This window comes from Peromyscus leucopus, chromosome 3, assembly GCF_004664715.2.
Source record: "Peromyscus leucopus breed LL Stock chromosome 3, UCI_PerLeu_2.1, whole genome shotgun sequence".
Classification (NCBI taxonomy): domain Eukaryota; kingdom Metazoa; phylum Chordata; class Mammalia; order Rodentia; family Cricetidae; genus Peromyscus; species Peromyscus leucopus.
The window spans coordinates 72,553,396-72,575,793 of record NC_051065.1 but is presented as its reverse complement, the minus strand read 5'-3'; the positions used below and the strand labels follow the sequence as shown (position 1 = coordinate 72,575,793).

Sequence of the window (22,398 nt, the reverse complement as noted above, 5' to 3'; positions counted from 1 at the left end):
ACAATGTGCAGAGAGTGAGAGACATTGGATTACTCAGTCCTAAATGGGATGTCTCCATTAAACTTGTCCCTCAGGGTTCAGGGAACTCTGTGGAAGAGGAGGCAGAAAGTAAGTAAGAACCAGTAGAGACAGACAACACCAAGGAAATAAGGCCTTCCAGACACAATAGGACTGCTGCATGTATCAAACTCACAGATCCTGAGGCTGCATGCACAGGACTGCACAGGTCTCAAGCAGATGAGATCTCAGTACTGAGAGGGGAAGTGGACACAGGCACCCATCCCCAACCTGGAAGCTCTCTCCAAATGAAAACACTCACAAAGGAAAAATTAGTTTTCTCCAATGGAGTCTCTGGATAGACAAACCACACTTAGGGGCAGGCCCCATGCCATGCAGTATATGGCCAATACAAAATGAGCTCAGTTACATTTTGAAGATTTTTTTTCTGTGGTCTCATAACTTTTTGTCTAAGCTTTCTTTTTTTAACCTTACAGGTGTTTTGCTTATATATTATGGTTCAAAAAAAGGGCGGGGGGAGTACAGCTCCCAGCCAGCCCCCAGCATCCAGGCCTTTCTCACCTGTGGATTCAATTAAACTGAAGACATTTGAAAGCAAACTATGCCCGCACTGAACATATATTGCTCTTTCTTATCAGTGTTCCCCCGACAATTGGGAAACTATTGTTTACATGGAATTTCACACTGTATTTGGCACTAAAAGTCATCTAGGGCAATCTCCTTGTATCTATAGGAGGTTGTGTGTACATCGTGTGCAAATACTAACCACACGATTTTACAGAAAGGACTAGGGCATCCTCAGCTTCAGCAGTTGCAGGAGACCTGGAACCAGTGTTCCGCAGAGAGCAGAGGACTGCTTTATCCAAACACACACACACACACACACACACACACACACACACACACACACAGTCAAGCAAGCGAGCACGCACACATGCATACAGGAAAAATGGTTTCATTGTAAGAAGGGTAGAAGAAATAGTTTGTTTAGATTCATTCCTGCTACGTCTGTATAAATAAACTCTGGCAGGAACAAGGAAGTAAGAAAAGCAATTGCCTTTGAAAGATGAAAAGAGAGAGGACTGCAGCAGAATAAAGAGCTCCCCATGAATATCTCTCTAGTGTCCTGATTTGGGAACCATGCGTAGTTATCGCTTATTCAAAACTAGGAGAAAGGCTCTGAGAGACAGTGTCTGGAAGGCTGCTGGTGAACAGGGGACATGAGGACAAGCTGGCCAGTGACAGAGAAACAGGGCTCTTGCCTTCTGCAAGACCCCAGGGAGGTTGCACAGGGAGTCCCTTTGTTCCTTTTGCACCAGCAGGGCACTTACTCATTGGCAGGCTCATAGCAGGATGAGGCTGTGAGAGACAATAATGCAAACTACAGAGGTTGCCCTTGTACTCACAGGGGTTTAGATTCCAGTGGGATCACAGAAAAACTCCCATCTCAGCCCTCTTCCCATTGTCAGTGTGTCCTGAAGCCAACAGTTCTATGGGGACTTGGGATGGGTTTGTGAACACCATCTGTGATGGAGGAGTCTAAGGACAGGCATCTGTCCCAAGACAAGAGCAGTCTGAGCTAAATGCTCCTTTGCAAGTCACATCAGCCAATGTGTGAGCATCCGCTATCCACCAGGCACCACTGTCAGCATTCTGTGGAGGCTCAGAGGATGATGGGATGCAGGCACGGACAAGGGAAGGGCTTACTAAGAGCTTGCCGATGACTCTAGAAAACACTTTGGTGTCTTCACAAACCCCAGAAAACACAACCTGGTATTGTTTCTATCCTTGCTTTTCTGATGAGGAAAGACAGGCAGAGAGGTTAATGATCCATGTAAGGACACTCAGCTGCACCGAGACCTTCTGATTTCAAAGTCCTGGTTGAGTTGTTCCTGCACCTCAGGCCCTTTGCACTTGCCATGCCCTCCACCTCTGGCTCTTTCCTGAGATATCCATATGTTAGTCGCTGCATTCACTCAGGGCTCCACCTTTCTTGTGGTGTCTCAGGGAAGCCATGGCAGCTGTGCCTGTGAAGAACACAATCCTCACTCTGCTCCTCTGTTTCTTCACAACATTGATTGCCATGAACACCATTAACAAGTAGAAAACAAATCTTTAGTTCTTGCACACTGTCTGTCTTAAAGACAGTGTGGGGTCACAAGGCCACCTGGCTCTGGTTGCTGCAGTGTCCCCAGGACTAATAACAGGGAACTTGATGAAGGAATGGCTGTGCCTTCTTCGAAGAGACTCTGGTTCTGTGGGAGTCCTACAGAGACACAGCATCCACATGGGACAAGAGCTTCAAGGACTGGCACAGGAGGAAGCCATTCAGCTTCCCTGGGTCATCAGGATAAAGGACCATGGGTCTCTCCTTGAGGGACTCAGGCAGGGGTAGCTGCAGGTACAGACAAAAGGGTGGCAGGAGGAGGGAGTCTCCTTTGAGAAAATGCCTCTGCCAGACTGGTCCACGGGTAAGACTGTGGGGTTACTTTCTTCTCTTAAAAAAAATATTTCTTTTTGAGATCATAATATAATTATAATATATATTAATATATATAAGATTATAATATAATTATATCTCCCTCCCCTTTCTTCCTTCCAAACCCTCCCAAATACTTCTCTTTTGGTCTCTTTCAGATTAACAATCTCTTTTTTATTAACTGTTATTATAGACATACATAATAAGTATGTGTGTGCATATATATTCCTAAACACAACCTGCTCAGTCTGTATAATGTTAGCTGTATGCATGTTTTCAGAGCTGACCATTTGGTATTGGATAACCATTTGGTGAGCTCTTCCCTGGGGAAGACGATGTCTCCCTCTCTCAGCATTGCTTAATTGCCTGCAGTTCTGTATGTGGGGATGAGGCCTCCTGGGCTTTCTCCCATCTGCGTGTAGCATGTCTGCTGTTGTCCTTGTTCAGCTTGTGTTGAGGCAGTCGTTGGTGAGACTTTCTGGATGTTGCTTCTGACATTCCTAGTAGACATAATATCACAGCAAATTCCCTGTTTCTCTGGCTCTTATAATCCCCCCTCCTCCATAATAATCCCTGAACTGTAAGTGCAGGAGTTGGGGTATAGATGTGTCAGTTAGGACTGGGCTCCCCAAATCTGAAGTTTGATTGGTTGTGGTTTTCTGTAATGGTCTCCTATTACAAAGAGATCTTTCTTTGATGAGGGTCAGGACTTCACTTATCTGTGGGTATAAGGATAGATATTTAGAATGTAGTCAGGAATCATGCTGGTTTAATAAAGTGTCATAAAGTATAGTTTTTTTCTTCCAAGATCTATCACTTCCCTGGGTAGCTGGCTAGGTTTCCAGTACCGGGCATGATTTCCCTCTGTTGAATGGGTCTTAAGTATAATTAAGAGCTGTTGGTTACCACCAAGTTATGCATGCCACTACTGTACCCTTGGGGCAATTGTGCCAAGCTGGTCATTATTGCGGTTTGTAGGCATTATAGTTGGGTAGGATTGTTGGTTACTTCCCTCTGGAAGCTTGAATAACACCATGCCTTATAGTACCACGAAATTTAGTCCCCAGGGAGGCTTTCAGGTCAGTTTCAGCTCAGAGGTCTCTGTACCCTGTGTCCAAAGTGGATAGCATCTTCAGCAATAAGGAGTACCTTCTACCTCTGAGAGGCAACCAAGTGGAAGAGCAATAGTCTATGTTTTCGAGTCTCTTGGACAACCCTGGACAACTTGACAAAGGGCTTCTTGTGCCTAGTAGTGTTTTTGTTGTAGTTGTTTTTAGTCTATGGCTCTTGGGTGGTACATTGTGAGCCCAGATGGAAAATTTCATTTAAACTATATATGTATATTTAATCACAGACATATATATATATATATATACATATATATACATATATATAATGTATTTTTAGGTAGATAGTTAGTACTATAATTCCTTATGGATTTTTTTTACATCTTTATTTTATGGTCCTTTCTCCTTCTGTGTTTATCTCCCTCCTTCTCCCTAATTAGAACCTTCCATTTTTCCCATTTTCCTGATCAGATCACTTGTACCCTGCTATTCCACTCTCTATTGTCCCCCAGCCTGACCCTGCAATGGTCCCTTTTATTTTCCTGGTTCCTACAGTTACTCCAGGCTATGTACTAACATCTGGGGATTTGGGATCAGGAGCCTCAGATGAGAGAAAACATGCAATGCTTGTCTTTCTGGGTCTGGGTTACATCATTCAATACGATCTTTTCTAGTTCCATCCATTTACCAGCCACGTTCATGATGTCATTTTTCTTTACCACTGAATAGTATTTTATAGTGTATCTACACTAACACTTTCATTATCCACTCATCAGTTGTATTGATTATAGGACATTTAGGATGATTCCATTTCCCAGCTCTCATGAATAGAACAGCAATGGACACGTCTGAGCAAGTATCTGTGATGTACAACATCCAGTCCTTTTGGCATATGCCAAGGCGTGGTATACCTGGGTCATATAGTAGGTTTAGTTTTAGCTTTGTGACAATTCTCCACACTGATTTCCAGAGTAGCTGGATGAGTTGGCCATCCCACCAGGAGTTAATGAAGGTTCCCTACCCCCACATTTGTGGTCCACTATTTTGTTGACCTTTGCTGTTCTTACTGGAGTAAGATGAAATCTCAAAGTTGTTTTGATTTGTATTTCCTTAATTCCTAGGGATGCTGAACATTTTTTGAGATATTTTTTTAGTCATTGTTGGTTAATGATTAATGTGGAAGAACCCAGGCCACTGGTACCACCCCAGGGCAGGTAGTCCTAGGGTGTATAAGAAAGCATGCAAGGGGAGCCATGAAGAGCAAGCCAGCAAGCAGCATTCCTCCATGGTCTCTGCTTCAGTTCCTGCCTCCAGGTTCCTGCCTTGAGTTCCTGATCCCAACTTCCCTCAATAATGGACTATGATGATAAGCCACATAAACCTTTTCCTCCTCTGGTTGCTTTTGGTCATGGTGTTTATCACAGCAACAGAAAGCAAACAAGGACACTGTCATTGCTAGGAACTTGGTACAAGTCAGAATTTCTGGCATGTTCTCATTGACTCTCCTGATTAAATTTCCTACATGACCTATTTACTCATGCTAATGAAGCCATGGAGATGTCTGCTCACTTTGAAGACACCAAAAGTCACACAGACAACAACACTAAATCAAGTTTCAAAGCCTGGATATCCAGGCCCCAAAGTCAGCAGCTCTCTAATGTAATTGGTGGAAAGGTCCCAAGTGGGGCTGATCCCATTAGAATTTACCGGAAGCTGCCATAAAATTTAGATTCTTAGTCTCCATCTCTGGCAAGATCCACTCCATGAATCTGGAAGGAACCTTCAAATCCATCTTCTAAACCTTTCCAGAAGATGGTAGTGCACATCCAGGGGTGGAGGCACTCACTGTCTTTGCCTCACTGAGGGGGACCAGGCAGGGGCCACTGGGAAGCAGGGAAGTGGGGACAGTATTTTATTCACACACAGCAGAGGTTATGAAAGTCTGCACGGTGACAGAGTGAGACGGAGAGGACCCTGAATGAGAGAGTCTGAGACGCCAATGGGGGAACTGAAGGATGCAGGCAATGGCTGCACTTCTGGACAGTGTGCTTAATGTCAGCAGCCCGAATCCCATAACCTCACCCTCTGAGGCACTAGGCACTTTAGCATAGAGAAATCCAGAATCAGCACCCACACACCTTGGAACAGAAGCTCCAGGGATAGTTTGGAAGAGGAACAGGCCTCTGCAGTCCAATAAGTCCCAGAGGCACCTCCACTCCTGGCCCCTCACTGCAGATATCATTAGCCGATGGCCCTTTTCTCAGCCAGAAGGCTGTAGAATCCCAAGGCTTGCTTATGCTCTCTGAGCAGCAGAGTTTGCCAAAACAGAAGGGAAGCCATCGTACCATGTAGGCCGTGTATCTGTTCCTCCAGGTGCTGACAAGAACCAATGAAAAGCGAGGCGGCTTCCTATCTTAGCTCTCAGTAAGAGCCTGCCTATCATTTGAAGGGTTAGCTAAAACAGACACCCATGGGAACAATTCTGCAAGGCACATTTAAGGTAACTGAAACATATCACAAAGTCTGAAAGTGTCACTTCCCGACTTAACTCAACAAAAACATTTCCCAAGCCAAATGCAACAATGAATACCGCTTTTAAGGTGGTTCCATGGTCCATGAGCAGAGAGGTGACATGGTAGAATTTGCTTCCACAGCAATGTCCTATGCATATTGCAGGCCCTCCCTGGGCAGGGGGTGAGGTTGGGGTTGGGGGGTGGGAAGTGGTGGGGGTGGGGTGGGAAGTGGTGGTGGTGGGGGGCTATCCAGCACAGGAGAGAATTCTTCCACTGGATCAACCTGTTTGGCAGGGGTGGAGGTCACCAAGGAATGTGGAGGTAGAAAAAGGGATACCCAGCTTCCCAGGAAATCCAACAATTGAGAAAGCTACTATTTTATTCTTTTCTTTAGCAACAATCTTGACCCACCTTAACAACACAGGGATAAGTCAACAGGTTTCTGTGGGTGATATGAGAAAAAAACCCATCAGTTCCTAGGACTGCCAGGGGCCTCCAGGGTAGGCTCTGCAGCCCACTCCCTTCTCCAGGGGCCTGTGGATCCAGGAGCTGTGCCTAGCCAGTGGAAAAGAGATGAGCTCCATCACTCTGCCCACTGTCATGTCTTATCACAGAAAAACTTCACAGGTGGGAGCAAGTTATTGGTGCCGTGGGGTGACTTCCTGATCCTAACCTCACCTCCAGCTACCATGTGAAGGCTTTGCCTTGCTAACAAAATGTTCTCCTAAAATTTACTGCTTGGCCAGTGGCACCATGGCAACCCCAAGACAAGGCCTGTGGGGCCCCGGAGCAGGAAGCCAGGTAACTGTGTACATAAGCAAGACCTATGGGGTTTGACAAATGGCACACATGCTGCTTTTATGACTCACAGGCTGGAATAGGATCAAAGAATAACTACTGTCGTATTCCTGTCAGGTGGTTGGGCTGCTGCAGTTCTACAGGGGTCAAGATTCCAAGCTCCTACTTAGAAAAAGAGGCACAAGTCCCGAGAGTGCCTGACCCCCCACTGGTGAAAGGCTCCTGGGAGAGCTGTCAGCCCCAGCATCTACCGCCTGGCTGGCTTTTGGTCTCTTACCAAGGAAAACCTCAGAATAGTCTCAGGATGATTGGCATCTGAACCTGTCAGCTCCCGGCCCACATTTCACACAGTTCTGGCTTGCCATTCAAAGGTGGTTTCCTTATTATTTTAAGTGAATTCAAAAGTGGTTATTCTTTTAGGACCTTAGCTTCAACACTTTCTCTAGGACTTTGCCCATGGTTTGGGGGTTGGTTTTAATAGTTGAGCTACAGATGTATGATGTTTAGAGTTAAGATTATCCCATGGACATAGCGAAGCAAGTGATAGTGTTTGTCTTTAAGAAAACAGAAAGTCTTCTAATCCCACAGGGAAGTGGTGAGAGCAGAGATTTTAGGGCCATCATGTGACACTGGGGTTCCATGAGTTAAGTCCTGGTCTTAGGCATCCTTGTGGCCCCACAGCTCCCAGTACACTCTCTGACTTAAGAGAGAGCCTTAATATGCACTGATTAAGTGAATGAGTAAATGAAGGAACACTATACCTACACTGAAATTGAATTCTGATGCTTTGCTTGAAGGGTTAATAAATGGATGGTCTCTTTGCCTGTTGTTTTCCCAAAATAGTGCCAATACCCTTGGTGGTGTAGGGTCTGTCTGGGAATGACATAGGAAGAACACGTTACAGTGCAGCCATAGAAAAGTGTGACCGAAAAGGGAGACAGGGAGTGGAAAGGGCCATACCAAAGCCAGTGCCTCCGGTCTTTTTAAAGTCAGCCTATGTGACTGACTGGAACAATCTGTTAATTTGCAACCAAGAACATCACAATTAGCAATAAGACAAAAACAAATTTCTTAAAGTCAATCTGCAGGAGTAGACTAAATTTTTGTTAGGAATGGCATCAAAATTGGGTTCCATGCTTCTTAACAACATCAAATAAGTAAAAGTAATGGTAAACAATAGCCACTGAAAGCAAAGATCATTTTTTGTCATGTTACAGGTTTGTCTTATTTCTCACTGGCCTACAAGTTGGAGGTGGGTGTGGGCCACACTATCTTCATTGTTGAGTTTTAGTATCCATCACTAGAAATACCAGAAGGGATGAGGGTTGCTTTAGTGATGAGAAGGCTGGGAGTCTGAGGGAGCAGTGTTGCCCGATAACAACAAAGCAGGAGCTGGTCCACAAGGGCGCCAACGTCCCCCACAAAGAATTCCCTGCCCACAATCACCAAGAACCTCTCTTTTTAGTGATGTTCTGTGGGGCTTTGATCAACGTGGCTTTGGTGTCCTGTGTGACATGTACCCTTCATTTTTGTAAATTCATTCACTTGGGGACTCTGAATAGCGAGTGCCTATTAGTCTGATAAAATAAAGAACTTTGTGTACGCCACTAAATTTGTATTAAATAGCCCAAACTATGCCTTCTTCAAGTCAGATTTTATGATTCTAGATCCAAAAGTAAAATTTCAGCCTAATAATCTAGGGTAAAATTGATTTTGTGGACATGTAATTAGCAATGCTCTTCCTAGCTTTCTTAGGATATAAAAGTGCTTTTAAGAAATAAATTGGGTGGCCTAAGGTCACTTAGGAAAAGAAGAGATGAATTTGAGCCAATATCATATATTTTAGAAAAGCTCCCAGTAGTGGCCTTTGTTCAACAAATATTTATTGGATTGTTAATGTGAGGAAGGCAGTGTGAGATGCCCAGTAACTCACGGAACCCACATCTCTTCCCATGGATATTTTGTTGATTTACTGTCAGAGTACTTCACACTCCATTAGGAAACAAACAAACATAAACATCCAATTACTAAGTCATTAGCACTGCCTTTTAAAATCGAAGCTGGGAAAGCAGAGCCCTAGATTGGAAGGGCCCTCAGAGACCCGCATAGCCCCTAACTTCACAGATGGGAGAACAGACTCGCGTAGTAAAGAATGAGGTGGCCCTGCATGTACGTGCCTGCATGGAAAGATGAGGGCTGTATATCTGTGAGGAGAAGGAAGCTGATGAGTGCCAAGGGCAATGAGACCCATTAGACAAAACAGAGTGACAAAGACCTCAGTACCCAGCATGCTTTTAAAATTTTAAACATGACAGCATATGTCTTACAAGACAACAGAAAGACAGAAAGCACACGTGGGGAAGGGGAGGTGGACTGCACTGTGAGGCAGGGGCTGGTTTATGTATCATGGGAATTTCTTACTCTCAGATTAACATGTGGTTCATGTGCACGGTGTGTGTGTGCACACGTGTGTGCATATAGAGACCAGAGGTCAGTTATCAGTTTCTTCACTGATCACTCTACAGCTTATTTTTTGAGACAAAGCTTCCTAAGTAAACATGGAGCTCATGATGAGGCTAGACTGGCAGGCTAGCAGGCCCTGGGCATCCCCGTCTCCACTCTGGTGCTAGGATTAGAGGCATGGGCAACCTTGCTTTTACATGGGAGCTGGGGTTCTCAGTTCAGGTTCTCAAACTTGAGAAGCAAGCAGGGTGCTGGCTGGGCCACCTCCTAAGGCCCGCGAATGTCCAGGTTTATGCACCTCCATATTGTCAGAACAAATATGTACATATGTGTGTATGTATAACGTCCATATACCCTCTAATCATTTTATGATAGGAATACATGCTGAGAAATATTTGTTAGGCAATGTGTGGTTGTGCAAACATCAGAGTATAATTAACACAAACCTAGATGGTACAGCCTGGCACACACATGTGCTATATGGCCCATGCTGATAGTATATGTTGTCATAGGCCCAGTCCATTTTTGGTGGAGGTCCCATTATCTGACATATGACTACAATGGTAAGCAGACAGACATATACATAGAAAATCTGAGACTTTAATTTTTGAGACAGAGTCTTACTATGTAGATCTGGCCGTTCTAAAACTCACTGTATAGACAAGACTGGCCTAGAACTCAAAGAGGTCCATTTGGCTTTACCTCCAGAGTGCTAAGATTACAGGTGGGCATCACTGTGCTCAGTTTATGATTTTAAACAGGTAGAGAAGAAGTCTTGAATGCTTGCCTGCAGGCTCAGAGCTGGCTTGCCTCTGGGCACCTGGACTTTACTTCTGAATGCCTCCCACCGCTTTTGGAGAAGCCTCCACCCCTTTTGAACTGTGGTTTCCTTATAGACGAGGCAGAGATAACAGTATCTGTGCCTATCTGTGAACCTGAGAGTCAGCAGCTCGGAGCCCAAGGCAGGTCCTCAGTGGACAGCAGCAACAAGGATGCTATCAATAGTGACAGCAGCATTTAGGATTGCTACTGAGCAGCGAGTCTGCAGGAACACCTGCCTTGGCCATGATGGGCTCCATCCTGCCACAGTCCTTTCTTCTCCTCACAGAATTCTGGGAGGGACACATGATGCCAAGGAGAGAGAAAGAGAGTCTGAGGTAGTGACCATTGCCTGCTTTCATGACAGGAGCTGCTGGTCAGCCATGATCTATGCTTCTAAAGAGTCACCCCGAGTGGTCAGACAGTCTTCACTGTGTGTTCATTTTTCAACAGTTCCTGTCAAATGCTATTACAGCCCTGGAGTGATGAGCAAAGAGCATAACTCATGGAAGTCAATACATTCGACCTTGCTGACCAAATGCCCCCAAAATGAAAATATGCCCCCAGACTGAAAGTCAGAAGGTCCCCTCCCCTCTGGAGCAGTCCTAACATGGATCACACAGGTCAGTGGTTGTTAGAGGTTCTGGTTGGGGACAAGCGCAGAGTTCACCCTCTCTGACAGGTATCTCTCTCCTCAGTGAGAAGAAGAGCTTGGGATCTGGGGGGTTGCTTATGGGACTACCCATGTGCACTGCACCCCAGCAAGGATCCTTCAAGAAGGCAGGTGGGTTAAAGACTTGCAGAGATTTTTGTGTCGTTGGTACTCACAGTATGATTTCCATATCGGAGGCTGGTATTCCTCAGCATCTAGAATGAAGAGAGAGATCACGTCAGACTGCATGTCAACCTGCCAGTCCATGTCTTCCCTAGAGGAAGAACAGCCTGTCAGCTGGACTCACATTCCAACCCCAGGGGCCTCTCCACTCATGAACAGAATGGTTCCAGACACAGAGGCAGAACGTGCATGGATAACTGATGGGCCCAGCAACAACATCATCTTTGGATCACTACTATGACAGAATAAACAGCTTAACAGTTTTCAGAATCCCGTAAATTAAAAAAAAAAAAAAAAAAGATTTTAAAGTAATTAACTCAATTGTACTCTCTAGTGATCCTTTCAAATATATATTTACTCAACTTGGCATAATAAACACATAATTTATCTCGCAGTTTCCAGGCAGATCTTTAGTCCATTTATTAAGACTTGAGGGCAGGATGCAAAGTGGCAAGCATGCAATATTAGATGTGGAAAGTTGCGCAGCCAAAGCCGCTGCCCTCCTGAACTCCCGGGTCTGACGGCAGAGGCCTTGATGGTGCGATGGGGATTGCATTAGCTCTGGAATTAATGTCAGCATGTGGCTTAGCACATTTCCAGAAGCCTCACAGCAAATGCAAGTGTTGGATGAGAGAGTTACAGGAGAGGATCATGTTCTTCATCCCCCTCAGAATCAGGCAAGAGGAGGCCATGGCTGCTCCCTCAGCTCCTGGCCTGGGTGACCACAGCCCATTCTCCCTTACAGTTTGTGTCCTATGCACTCACAGCCGTGAGCCCAAGGAAGCCCACACCGGCCTAGACAGCCAGGGGAGGAGAGTTTGTCCCAGGATACATGAGGCTCAGAAGGAAGCCTGAGTTTTCTAATTTAGCATCTTCAGGTAAACGAGGCCTGCTGTGCGCTCCCCACACCCCCCCCCCCAGCTGCTCTGTCCTACCCCATCCTTGGGCTTCCGTTCTCTAAGGTCTTTCCTGATTTGGGAGGGAATTAACATCTGAGAAAGTTTTTCTCCCCGAGAAACAAAATGTGCCATTTATTGATCAATACCAACTCCAAAGTGATAAAATTTCCCCCCAAATCCTACTCAGTTATGCTGGTTTAGATAAAAATTTTATTTTATAATGACTATCTTGTTCCTTTGGCTCATCACCTCCTGGGCTCAAACGTCACTGTGTATGTACCCTTTAGAAACAGGGGTACATGAGAGCACAGTGCACTGACAGTTTGTATTGTGACCAGACAAATGCTGGCATTAACTCTTTAAACATTTGTCATATTTATTTATTATTTTATGTATATGAATGTTTTTACCTGCATGTGTGTATGTGCATCACGTGTGTGACTGGTGCCTACAGAGGTCAGAAGAGGGTGTCAAACCTCCTGTTATGGGTGATTGTCAGCCACCATGTGCATGCTGAGAATTGAACCCAGGATCTCTGCAAGAGTAACCAGTACTCCAAACCTCTGAGCCATCTCCCCAGCTTGCTGGCATTAACTCTTAATACCTGTGCCAAAGTAAGAAATAATGTTTCATAATAATGAGCTATTAGCCCAAATAGCTGGTTCATTTCATCCTATTTGCACCATAAATCAATGTTAAATGTTAGCATGAATGTTTATAAAAGACCTTTTAAATCAAACAAACTAACTTGCTGAGTGTACAATAAAATTCTTAACCATCCACCCCATGCCTCTTCACCAGAAAAGGTCTTATATGCTTGGCTGTGGATAACATCTCCAAAAAAAGTTTTCAATGATAAATAAAAATTAATACAGGCAACTGCACACACATACTTGAACACACACACACACACACACACACACACACACACACAGGAACACACCCACAGACACATATACAGAAATTAAATCCCTGAGACACTACCTAAGACATTATAGGTAGGGAGAAAAGCAATCTACCTGTAACCTCTTATTATTTCAGGTGAGATTATTCTATGAGGTAAGTACAATCTCCAGTCTCAATGTGGTCAAGCTCATCCAATACCTCAGCACTACTTTCTGTGGATTGAAGGGAAGTTCCGAGGCAAAGGATGTAACCCCCTTGTGTGGCTACAGTCCTGAGCTTGGCTTAGATCTAAGATGCTCTTACCTCAGGTCAGTTTAAATTAGACAGCCTCACCAGGGATGTCAGTCTTGCCCTCAGAACAACCAAGGATGGCTTTTCCTAAGACACTGTGGCCCCATGAATTTTCACACAGGCTGCCCTGCAAGCTCTGTGAAGTTTTCCTCTGCACTTGCCTCCTGCTGTCAACACAGCTCAGAGATAAAGCAAGCTGCCCACAGAACTGAGGAACTCAGCAGCCCCGGTCCAGAACCCGTCAACCTCTTCCCTCTGTGTGTGGAACAGACTTCGCTGTGGCCTGCGGTGGCCTGCTCCATCTGCGGCCTGCCCCCTCTGAGTCCACCTCATGCATCTCCCCATTCCACAGCTCACCCTGCCACACCAGCCTCTGTGTTCTTAGAACAAATAAAGCCTTGCTGAGTGTGGGCCTTTGCTCTGCGGACTATCTTCATAAACTGCTCACTAATAGGTCTTGACATGGCTCATTTGCTCCATCATGTAGGGCTCAGCCCAAATGTCACCTCCTAGGGGACTTGCCCTTAACCCAGTCCCTCTCATATCATGTGGCTTGATTTTCTTCATAGCTTCTGTTACCATAGAGATTATTTATTGATTGTTTTTTTTTATGAATGGCCTCACCCCATAATTTGTCAAACTCCATTAAAGCAGGAGCATTGGCTCACTCACTTTGGCACTACCAGCCCTTTAGAAAGGTGCCATCATATACCAGGCCTTCAGACACAAACCAGAGACGCACTAGTGAGACAATGGTGAGCACAGATGCCTCCCAAAACCTCAAACAAACGCATACATGTTAAATACATGAAGACACTTTTGAGACCGGGAGAGGTGATGTATGCCTGTAATCTCAGCACTCCGGAGGCAGAGGCCGCTGGAGGTATCTATGAGTTTCAGGGTGGTCTGCTCTATATAGTGAGTTCCAGGACAGGCAGATCTATGCAGTGAGACGCTATCTAAAGGATCTATGTGATCTATCTATGCTCTGCCTTCTGCAGACAAGCCCTGCTGAGTGGCATGAAACACACAGATCCTTCTGTCTCCTACACTGAGTATTAGGGTGTCATGGGGATTCACTAAGAGTGCTTATGTGATGCTCCCAGGAGAGAACTGTGCTCTGCATCAAGTCCCCTGATGAGGCGGGCTGCTATTACTGTGTCACTGTGATGTCACCCTGTCCCCGTTCTTCCCAGGTGGCTCACCGCTATTGTCTTTGCTCTCTTCACTGCAGCCATCCACTGTCTCCATTTCCTCAAACCTGGAGCCTGTAATTAAGTTCCAGGGCTGTTGTCATGGAAGTTTCCTCTTTCATATAAAAGAATTCACATTGAGAGGCCATTTGTCATGCTCCAGTGAACCGACTATAATTACCTTGGCCTTCGAGACATGTTTCAAAAACCACTATAGTGCACTTCCTGGCGGCCATGGTCATGGGACAGATCACATGATAATTTTAAGAAGTCATAAAAAATATTTAGTTGCCTCCAACATCACCTCAAATAGCAATAAAGCTATTGGCACCAACTGCTCCCAATATGTCTCCATGATCTATTTCTCTCTTTGATGAAGGACTTTACTCTTGAATCAGCTGATACTTTTCACTTTATCTTTTTTTTTTTCTTTCTGAGATAAGTTCTCAGGCATCTCATGAAGCTGCTATGTAGCCAAGGATGACGTTGAACATACGATCCTACTGCTACTGTGGGGATTATAGATATTCACTACTGCACTGGGTCCATGTGGTGCTGGGGCCTGGATCTGTGGCCTCCAATATGCTAGACAAGCGCTCTACCCACTCAGCTACATCTTTAGTCCACTTCCCCTTTAAAACATGGAGTAGGCCTTTAGGGTCATTTAGTTCTCCTTCATTGCTTGGTCAATGGGTGAAAGGAGATACAGAACTGTTAAATGGCTTCCTCAAGGTTATAAAACAAGTTAGAAGCAGAAGCAGGCATTGGTCTTCAGGACCTGGATCTATCATTCATTCTCGTCAGGCAGGACCCTCCAATATATATATATTGAAGTTAAGAAAATGACATTATCATATAGCAGAGTTATTAGTTTGATTCTTGGAAGCTTGAAAGAAAAAATTAGTGCAAAACTTCCCACTGAGTCAAGGTGGGGTACTCCTGGAACTGTGCATACTCTCCACACCTTGTGGTCCAGGGGACTGCCTCTGGAGTGAGACCATCTAGAGTCAACACCCTACTCTGTCCCTCACTGTGAGACCTCAGGCAGATCAACTAATCTTTCTGGGTCTCAGCTCTTTAACTTATCAAATGAGACTAAGAATGCTCCCCAACATAAAGCATTATGACAATGGAAGGATTCATGTGTATGAAAGAATAACCTTTAAAGAGAAAAGAAGCATGTTTGAGGTCAGAGAAGAGACTGAGAGAGACACAAAAAAGGGCAGAATAAAAAAAGTAAATGGAGCCAGGGAGATGGATAAAGGGGCATGGGGGTTTGAGCCCAGATTTCTAGAATCCACATAAAGCTGGTTGTGGTACAAGACAGGAGCCTGAGACGGGAGAATCCCCAGACACCTGAGGCCAATAAGCCTGACTTATGAAGGGTTGAGCATCAGGAGACCCCATCGCCAAGTACCAACCAAAGGTTGTCCTCTGACTTTCACGGTACAAACATGTTCTCTGCCCCCAACAACACACACATCACACACACACACAATCACAGAGGTTCTAAAAGATAAAAAAAAAAATGTAAAGGGTGGACATGAGATAAACTATAAGAATAAACTAAAATGAAATGCTTTCTTTTCTATAAAGTAAATTCTATGCTTAGTGCTATCACTATCTTTAAGGACAGGAAAATATTCCTGCCACATTGCTACTCATAAAATTACAAAGCAATCAGTTTATTGTCAAGAGAGGATCTTCCTTTGCTTTTAAGATACCATACTAGTCTGTAGCCTAGCCTGTCTCAGAACTCAAAGCAATTTTCCTGTCTCAGACTCCCAAGTGCTGAGATTATAGTTGTAAGTTACCACTCCTGAGCCTTGTATTTTAGTATGCATGTGTGTGTGTATGTGTGTGTGTATGTATGTATGTATATACATCCACATCCATGTGGATGTACTGTGCATGTGTATGTACTGTGGAGACAAAGGTCATCTTTGAGTGTTGTTCCTTTGGTGACATATGCCTGTCTTGGAGACAATCTATTACTGGTCTGGAGCTATCCAAGTAGGTAAGGCTGACTGGACAGTGAGCTCCAGGGATCCTCTTGTCTCTGCTTCCTCAGAGCCAAGATTAGAAGGCTGGGTCTTCATCCTTGGCTTTTTTTTTCTTTTGGAATTACCTTTTTTTTTTTTTTTTAAGATTTATTTATTATGTGTATAATGTCCTGCCTATATGTATGCTTGCACGCCAGAAGAGGGCACCAGATCTCATTATAGAAGGTTGTAAGCCACCATGTGGTTGCTGGAAACTGAACGCAGAACCTCTGGCAGAACGGAGAGGAGAGGAGAGGAGAGGAGAGGAGAGGAGAGGAGAGGAGAGGAGAGGAGAGGAGAGGAGAGGAGAGAGGGTTAAGGGGCCAAAGGGTACAAGGAGAACTTGGCCTTGAGGAAGCCATACCTGCTGAGCACTTTAGCCTTGAAAAGATGGCAAAGCCATCATGGTCTTAGGGAAATCAAATTCTGGAATGAGCCCTGGGAAGGCTGTTCTGTGTGTGAAGCAGCCTGGGGGACAGTGGGGCTCTTGGAGAGCATGGGTGGGACAACATCATCTTTCTAGATGAAGCACACAGCAAAGCTAACACTCTACAGAGAGCTCAGGAACTCAGAAGTAGTGCACCCTTACTGGTGAAACAGGAAATGCAGTCATTTTTAAATGTGTCATTTTAAAAGTCTCCTACCTCAGGAAAAACGCGCCAGTAATAGATTTGTGTGTCTTTATAACTTTTTCTCTGTGACTAGTTACAATAAAAGTCCTCAAAAATGGCCACACACACACACACACACACACACACACACACACAATGCAGTTTGATTTTTGAATTTTAAAGTTATTTCTCTTTTTTTCTTACTTTTTTTAAAGGCAGTGTCTCTCACAATCATCCCTCCTCTTGCCTCGGCTTCCTAAGTGCTGGGACAGCAGCTATGAGGCACCAACCACACCAGCAGCTCTGGGTGCTGTCTCATAGGTGGATTTGTTTTTTTTTCACATCTGTACACATGCATCTATGTTTCTTTTCCTTCACTTAACTAAAGCTTGGTCTCAGTGCATGAGTTTCCCAAGGCGTAAATTATTTATTAATGCACAATTTCCCAACAACAGGCATTCCAGAGTCTTTAAGCCTTTTGCAGATGGAAACAATGTTTTGACTCAGCCTGTGTTGTATTGTTCAAGGGGTGGCACTCTGGTGCATGAAAGTCGATGTGTTTCTGTTTCAAAACTCTTTGTTAAAATATTTTACAGAAAAGGAAGGTTGTGTGACTGAAAACCTCAGTGATGTGTACAAGAAAACTGAGCTCCACACACACCCCAGTCTGAATTCCCTACACCCCTACAGTCTGGGCTCCCTACACCCCCACAGTCTGGGCTCCCTACACCCCTACAGTCTGGGCTCCCTATACCCCCACAGTCTGAGCTCCCTATACCTCCCCACAGTCTGGGTTCTCTACACCCTCCCAGTCTGAGCGCCCCACACTCCCCCTCCCAGTCTGAGCTCCTTGTAACCCCACAGTCTGAGCTCCCTATACCCCCACAGTCTGAGCTCCCTATACCTCCCCACAGTCTGGGTTCTCTACACCCTCCCAGTCTGAGCTCCTTGTAACCCCACAGTCTGAGCGCCCCACACCCCCACAGGCTGGTGACAATCTGTATCTTAATTTGGGATGCTTCTAAGGTTGAACTATAAATTCACAGGTAAGACTGTATTTGCAGATCAGCAGATGAAGACAGGAAGCTCTTGCGGAAACACGGCTGTGACCTGATGTGAGAATCCACAAGACCTGAGGGCTTTGTTGGCTGCAGCTGGAAGGCTGTGCAACCCAGGATTTACGGCTCCAGGAATAAGCCATCGGGATAGAATCACCGGAGGAGCAAGTGTAAAGGAATTTGGGGACTGATTAATGTAGAAAAATGAAAGATGGCATATGTTCTACCTGGGTAAGTGACCATCGGAGAGGCACCCTGTAAACATCTAGGAGAGCCAGCTTCCTTCCCTTGGCTCAGTGGAGGGTGACAGGAGTAATGGAAACGCACAACCAGGCTTTGGAGTCAAAGAGTCACTGGTCCAGAGAACGCCCTAACAAGGAAGTTGGAGGAGACCTACCCCTGAGAGTATTTCAGATAAGCCTGTACATTTGCATCGGGGGATTTTCTGGGAAATGGGGGAAGGACAGGTCGGGTTCGCCCTCTGCCATTCCGCCTGTCTCTCACAAATGCCAGCCTGCTGCTGCTGCTTTTGATTTACTGATGCACACATTTGCAAAGGGGCTGCAGTCAGTGCGGCTTTTCCCGGGGAAGTTGGGTGAAAACAGGTTTCTCAATCAGTCCTGGAGCAGCCACACAAGGAGATGACAGCTCAGGATTTGTAGCATGATTAGCTTAATGGGCCCAGAATGGGTTGCCATCCAAATGGAAGCGGACCATGACAGAGGGGTGGGGTCCTGCTTCTGGGTACACTGCAGCGTGTCTGCAAGGGGACTGCCCACACTCCCGGGGGCTGGAGATGTACACAGGGCCCCGGTGCAGCCCGAGCCATGGGCTTTTCAGACCACAGCAGCCAAACTGCTGCAAAGGGCTGGATGAGCAGCGTTCCAGAGATTTCTTGCTAATACATCTCACCTGCAGTTTCTCTGCATTGCCTTGAGAAATGAGGCCTTCTGTGTATACTCTCTGAAAATGGTTTGGGTAAGAAACCAGAGGAAGAAATGAAGGCCTGGTGTGCATCAGCTGTGGGGCTCAGCAGGTTTTTGTTTTGTTTTAAATTTCTCTGTTTTTTTTTTGGTAATTATAATATAATTACACAATTTCCCCCTTCCCTTTATTCTCTCCAAACCCTCATATCTACCCCTCCTTGCTCTCTTTCAAATTCATGGCCTCTTATTAACTGTTGTTACATATATATATATTCCTAAATATAAGCTGCTCAGGCTGGGTATAATGTTACTTGTAAGCATGTTTTCATGGTGACCACTGGTATTGAATAACCAGTTGGTGTGCTGTTCCCTGGGGAAGGCTATTTCTCCCTCTCTCAGCATTGCTTAGTTGCCCGCAGTTCTTTGTGTAGGGTTGAAGCCTCATGAGCTTTGCCCACCATCCACGTTACACGTCTATCGTTGTCCTGGTTCAGCTCATGTTTAGGCCGCCATGTTGGTGAGATTTTTGACATTCCTAGGAGACACAATCTCACAGCAAATTTTCTGATCCTCTAGCTCTTCCGATCTCTGCACCTCCTCTTTCACAGTGTTCCCGGAGTCTTAGGTTCACGAGTTATTTTGCAGATGTATCAGTTGGGACCGAGCTCCATCACTCTGAATTTCATTGGCTGTGGTTTTCTGTAATGGCCTCTGTCTGTCTCAGAGACCATTTTTATGGAATGAGCTTCACTTACAGAAGAGTTAATAGGACATTTCCCTGTAAATTGCCAGAATTTTCTAGCTCCTCAGGCTGGGCCTGAAGATGAACTATGGAGAGATTTTCTAAAAGTGATGAGGTCACAAAGAGCCCTGAACTGGAGTTTGTGGTCACTAGAGGGCACTGGGGCCACGTGGTGCTTCTGTCCTGGGCCACAGATGCTGCATACAGGCATGCTGAGAGTCTTCCATTCAGCAAGTGTTTACTGAGTAAATACCAGGAGCCCAGCTTTGGTTACACCAGCACACCCCTGCTCAGAGGGCTTGGAAAGCTATGTGAACTGCCTCTGGCTCCTCCTTCCCATCCCATGTATGTCCCTCTTTTCTCTTACAGCTCAGCCACACTGGCCTTTCCTTTGGTCCTTGGATACATCAAGTTAACCCGTGTGCTGTCTGCCTTCTAACTGCTACACAGCCAGCTCTCTGGAGTCTGGTTCCTCTAGACATTCTTCCCAGGCCATGACTCTTTCCAGTTCCTCCATGGGCCTTTTCTCTCTTGGGGATTGTGTGTGTGTGTGTGTGTGTGTGTGTGTGTGTGTGTGTGTGTGTGTGTATGAATGTCTTTGTTTATATGTTATCCTCATATACTTGATGAACAGCAAACCTTATTTATCCTGTTCTTTGCCATCTGTGTCACTTTTAGCCTACTGGGTCTCTCCCGTGAGTTTTAGACAAAGATGTCCTACTCAGGTAGGTGACGGGGTGGTTGAACAGAGCCTACATTTGGACAGTGTGAAGAAGATGCTTCTCCTAGGGGACATGGATGCCAGTTACAGCGTGTGGCCCGGCTAGGTGATTCTCACACTGGGTCTAGCACCCCCACCCCCTTGTCTCCTGACGGTCACAAAAGGTACTATCTGAAATTCCACGATTACTGTATACTAGGATGTAGCAGGCGCTCAGTCGAGCTCTGGCTTAGTGAAAGACAAAAACTCACGTCATCCATTCTGTTGTGGGACACAAAGAAGGAGACAGCTGGAACGTGGCAGGAGGATGAGTAAGAAGGATAACTAGAGTGGCATTTCCCAGCTTTTGGAAGGTGGGACTAGCCTGGCTCATTCTGTCCTTTCTCGGGTTTTGGCCAGTCACTGCTGACCTTGAGTCGCTCTGTCTAGGGCCCTGCAATAGTAGGCACAGGGGAGTATAATTTAACCACAAGGCTAAATGTCCCAGAGACAAGAAAATAAATAACTTCTGGTACCATACTACACTGCACCTGCTTGAAGGGTGGACCTAGACATGGAACACAACAGCCACAAGGATTGCCTTGTAGACCCACAGTCTACTGGCCCATGACACAGAGACCAAGGTATTGCCGAAGCCAGACAAGGAACAAGAGCGGGACTGGCCCGTCGGCTGGCTAGGGCAGATGCTGGTATTTCGGGGGGGGGGTAGTGGGGGGTCATGGTGTATCCTGGAGTGGCTAGAGACTAACTTGGAGAAATCAACAGGGCTCAGGAAATCGACAGTAGAAGCTAACCCTTCCTTTGCACGGAAGGGAAGGAAGAATAAACAGGATCGATGCAGGACCCAGTGGGTTGGCCAGAGAGATTATTCCAGTGTGGGTGTGAAGCTGGGTTAGAGGGTAAGGGGCGGGGGTAAGGAAGGTGAGTGGCAGCGAGATCAATCCATCAGGAAGCTGGATCAGTGATGCGAACATCCTGAGCTCCAGCCACATCAGTGGAGATGGAGGAAATGGATTTGAGGAAACGGATTTGGCAGCAGATGTTGAGGAACCAATGAGTAGACCTTGGGATGAACTGTCCCTAAGCAGAGAAAGAGGGCATGATGCTGACCGGTAGAGGAAGGAGAATGGTCTATAGCCCTGGCAGTAGGATAGAGAGCAATTCCTTTCATACAACCCAGCAAATCATTTGAGAAACAAGCCAGGCTGACAGCAGTGAGCGGCCCTTGCCTTTCACTGTTGGAAAGAGGCAGCAATGGGACAGCCAAGTCCAAGTCCGAGAGGTCTGCAGTGCAGACGAAAGCCTGGGCCTGGGCTCCTCTGAAGGCAAGCTCCACAAGCACATGGCCGCTGCAGACGCTGAAGCACAGGACATGACAGGAGACCTCTGAAGAGCCTGGCAAGAATATAGACGTGCAAGGTGCAAGGAGAGAATCAGCAGAGCCCAGAGCAGACAGAAGGCATGGCAAGGCCAGGCCACTCAGGAGGGGAAGTGCCTAGTAGGGAGTCAGAGGCTGCTCCCTTGGTGAGACAGGCAGGACAGGGAGCCAGTGTGGCAGCAGCAGGAGGGTGTGGGAGGGGTGGTGGGGGATGATCTTGGGGTAGAAGTCCCACAGTGGGGTGAGATGAAGGGGAAGTGGATGAAAACACAACACATGAGTGGGAGCTGTGGCGGACACATGGAGGCACGCTGTGGCAACGGAGATTGGGGGTGGGGGTGGGTGAGGGCTTGAGATCCAGAACCTTGAGATCCCATTACCTTTGCCAAACCACTCCTGCTCTCCTCTGCCTCCAGGGGCCTCCTCCCACCTAGCGGCTCTGTTCCTACAAGATACAGGCCTTTCCCAGCCTGGTCAGAGCTCCGTGCCTGGTGAGTGATTTCTCTCTCTGCCTCTACATGCTTCTTTTTCTGCTACTTCTGAGTCTTCAGAGGTAGCCTCCCTGCCTCCACTCCCTTTAACCTGGAGAACTCTCTCCTTCCTCCCCACAACCCCACCCCCCACCCGGCACCCCAGCCC

At 46.1% G+C, this 22,398-nt stretch overlaps 1 protein-coding gene across 1 annotated transcript in view; it reads right to left on the bottom strand.

The window, feature by feature from the left end:
• Positions 1-22,398, bottom strand: part of Chn2 (chimerin 2) — a 277,548-nt gene that overhangs the window by 128,261 nt on the left and 126,889 nt on the right. The window contains exon 2 of the mRNA XM_028864129.2: positions 10,986-11,024. Coding sequence (XP_028719962.1) covers positions 10,986-11,024 — 39 coding nt within the window. The remainder of the gene's footprint in view (positions 1-10,985; positions 11,025-22,398) is intronic.